The sequence below is a fragment of the Cariama cristata genome, unplaced genomic scaffold, assembly GCF_000690535.1.
Source record: "Cariama cristata isolate BGI_N322 unplaced genomic scaffold, ASM69053v1 scaffold38601, whole genome shotgun sequence".
Classification (NCBI taxonomy): Eukaryota; Metazoa; Chordata; class Aves; order Cariamiformes; family Cariamidae; genus Cariama; species Cariama cristata.
This window is the reverse complement of record NW_009600538.1, coordinates 669-4,590: the sequence shown is the minus strand read 5'-3', so window position 1 is coordinate 4,590 and position 3,922 is coordinate 669. Positions and strand designations below refer to the sequence as shown.

The following is a 3,922-nucleotide window of genomic DNA, read 5'->3' as shown; positions in this document are numbered from 1 at the left end:
AATAGTAGCATTTTGTTTAAATCTGATCTTCTGAGGATAGATTCTAAATGTGTTGAAACATCCAATGCATACCGCTGGAGAACTAATCCCACACACAGTTCCAAGGAATACACATAGTTGTAAAAGGAGTCTCTCAAAACAGATATTTTTGACATTCCTTTATCTGGATTCTTTTGTTTATATAAAATGATAATAGGTGTTGATTAAAATCACCATTTTTGCTTGTTTGAAATCTTTTGTTTGAACTTTTGTTTTCCTAGATTTCGGTAGCTGATCTCCCAGGACTGATTGAAGGTGCACATGCAAACAAAGGGATGGGCCACAAATTTCTCAAACATGTAGAAAGAACCAAACAACTTCTTTTAGTTGTAAGTTAAATAAAATTTACAGCTTACTGAAATCAAAGGCAGTGCAGTAAATAAAATGTATCTTAATTGCAGTGTAGTTGGAATTTAGGAAACCATTTGTAATTTGCATGTTTTCTGATAAATATAGCTATAATGCTGTTTTCAGAATGGAATGCTCAAATGACTGATGATAAATCCTTAAATAGAATTTATGATTAAAATTTGCCAATTAATTTAGAGCAGTGAAGTGTTCTAAGCATAATTAAAGCATAGGGTGATTTTTTTTTTCCTTTCTTTTTTCTGTAAGATCCCCTTAAAAAAGAGGTTTAAAAATCAGAGCCTTGAGAAACAGCTTATCAGAACCAACCAATTTGTGCTTCCAGTGTCTTATGGTGTTACTTTGGTGTATAGTTGCCTCTGTTATTTGCCCAGGAATGAGGGCATGTACATAGACATTTTACTGCAAAGTAGTTGATGGAGAGTACCTTGATACTGTAACATAATTTAATACTACAAAGCTTGGTTTTGTTTAACTTTTTCAGGTTGATATTTCTGGGTTTCAGCTGTCTGTTAAGACTCGGTTCAGAACAGCCTTTGAAACTATATTGCTTCTAACAAAGGTAAGTTCTCATCTTCCTCACTGACACTTGTAGTTATGTGTTGAGCCAAGGAAGAGGCTGAGTTTTGATCAAGAACTTTCAAATGTTAGTGCATCTTCTGGATTTATAATAGAAAGCCAGTTAACAAGCTTAGGATTCTCCCAAATGATGAAATCTTTATTTTTAACTGTCCAGATGAAACTGCTTTATTTTGTTAGGCACAACTGTTTCTCCATTAATCTTTGGAGCATATGGGATATTTCTCACAGTCAACTAAAGGTGAAAAGACACATAATTTTCAGTTCCCCGGTCTGGTAGCATTTTAAGAAGTAGAAATACATTAGTATAGTTAAATCCCTGCCTTGATGCCCTTACTGCATAGCCTAATGGCAATGAGACATCAGGCCTCAGCTTTGCAGATGATCAGTGTTTCTATCTCTCACCGTTGCTTCTGATTAAAAGAATACATTTTATATAATTTCAAGTTTAGCAGCTGTTCTCTGTCTAGCTGTATGACTTAAGATGATGAATCTTCTGAATTTCAGCTACTGCTGTTTATTTTTAGCTTATTCGTGGTTGTGATTTTATTTCTGATATTAACCATAGTCCGTTAAAATACTTAAGAATCAGAAAACTCACCAAAGAATTTTCTTACACGTTTCATTGATCTGAACTTTTCTTGCAGTTGATTTTTTTTTTGTTTGTGGATATCAGAAAAACAAAAATAAAACTGTCATTCCTTTTATAGGAGGCTGTTTCAGAATCAGCCAGCCTCTTTACCTGAAGTGTCTGTGTTTGAGCAAAATATCACTGAATCATTAAATATTATTTTCTTATGTCAGACTGCTTTAGTACATCATCCTTGAGCACCTAAGTCAATCTCACAGCTGCCTAGGCATCAAAGACTATTTAGCCAGTTAAACAAATCAGAGAGATGTAAAATTGAAGTAGTGCTTGTTAAACTACAAATACTTTTTAAGGCAAATTTACTTGTTTTTTAAGGAACTGGAGCTGTACAAAGAGGAACTTCTAACAAAGCCTGCGCTTCTTGCCATTAATAAAATGGATTTGCTTTGTGCAAAGGATAACTTGAATGAACTTACAAAACAACTACAGAATCCTCAAGGTAAATTAACTTTCAACAATTACCTTTGACAAAAGTAGTAATAAGATTTCATCAGGGTAACTCTGCATTGGCAAGGAGGTGTTTGAAACTGAAGTGAAGGCAGCTATTAAGTTTATTCTTTGAACATAGGTTTTAAAACTACTTCCTGCATTCCTCTGTTTATATGCATTTGTAGTGCTGGCTTCACTGTTGGGGAAGTATTTTATTAAAATGGAGATATCCAGAAGACCTTTCCCAGCTATAATATGGGAGAGTAAATTTGCAGTAATGTGCGTTGAAGGTCCCTTGACAGACACTGATGTATATACAATTTATCATGGGACTTTGGCCAAAACACATGAAAATTCTGGACAGGCCTATGTAGGTTTACTTCAATTTCACAGAATCTATTTGGTTGGAAGAGACCTCTGGGATCATCGAGTCCAGCCTTTGCCCTAACACCACCATGTCAACTAGACCATGGCACTAAGTGCCATGTGCAGTCTTTTTTTAAACACCTCCAGGGATGGTGATTTGTGTATAAGAATCAAGAAGGCTTAAAACAGTCTCTGTCCCGTGTTCTGCAACTTGGCATTTCTTTGTACTCATCTTAAAGGAAGGGTATAGAATCTTCTCATGAGAGCGTAAGTATGCTATAACTGCTATGTTAGTGCTTGTCTTCTGAGACTTTAGCTATTTTTTTAATGATTCATTAAGCAAATAATACTTTATATTAATTACAGTTACATTTATTACTGTAGTTTATTAAAGTTTATTTTCTAAATTTAATGGAATTTTATGGGCTTTGTAGTGATACAGTATTTGGGGATTGTACTAACTCTTTCAATATGATTTTTCAGACTTCTTACACTTACTACAGGAAGAAATGATTCCTGCAAACACACTTGAATTCAAAGATATAATTCCTATATCTACATGTACTGGAGAAGGAATTGAGGAACTAAAAGCATGTATAAGAAAATCCATAGATGAAGAAGCAGAGCAGGAGAATGAAGAATATCGGAAAAAGAAACTACTACTTTTACACACTTCAGAAGAGGAACAAATGAATAGAAGCTAGCATTCTTGGCTGGATCCAACACATTTTAATATTTTCAGTATGTACATGAACCCATTGCTGTGCAGACCTTCCATTTAATTTTTGTTCCCTCTACCACCACTGCCCAGTTCTCTGCTCCCCCCGCCCTTCCCCCCCCCATTGTCTCAATTTCTTTTAGCGCTTGGGTAGAGCACAGAAGGGAAAAGAACAGTTTTTTTGTGATTTACATTGGCTACTGACTCAACAGAGTAAAGACCAAAGTGTGTGCAACTCAAAGCACTGCTTAACAACTGATGATCCCTGGACCTTTTTTTTTTCCAAATGAACTGAATGGAAGGAATATAACCTGCACAGGTAGCAAAGGAGCAAGTTCAGCCACTCTGCATCTTCTGACATGGGCATCAGAAACACCAAGGGAAATTTCTGATGGAGCAATTTTCCAGGGTCTAGTGCTTCTAAGGTGAACCAGTTCTGCTACTTTGACAGGCACTGGATTGTGGGCTTTTTGTTATTTTTAAAGATTTAAAGGAAAACACAAATAGCTGGAAGGAAGTGACTTGTAAGAACATGAAAAAGCAAGGCTGTTGTGTAATGTTGGGGTTTTTTTTCACACCTGCTGGTGCCTACTGTAGTCCTGACTCCAAATTCCCAGACTTAATTTGGGATTCCCTCCTTTTATGGAGTCATGGGTATATGTTACTTTTTGGTGAAGAAAATGATGACTGCATTTCCACAGAGGTATACATTTTTGGGAATAGTTAATGTTCCAGTTTTTGTATTGCAAGCAGGCATACTTACATTTTACTTTTTA

The 3,922-nt window shown here is 35.6% G+C and overlaps 1 protein-coding gene across 1 annotated transcript; it reads left to right on the top strand.

Annotated features, from left to right (window-relative positions):
* Positions 1-260: 260 nt before the first annotated feature.
* Positions 261-3,247, top strand: LOC104169209 (GTP-binding protein 10-like; the record flags this gene model as incomplete). The annotated part of the gene is made up of 4 exons (XM_009710052.1): positions 261-368; positions 890-967; positions 1,949-2,072; positions 2,912-3,247. Coding segments are annotated over 4 exons (531 nt in total), but the record flags the coding sequence as incomplete, so codon positions are not given.
* Positions 3,248-3,922: the final 675 nt, after the last annotated feature.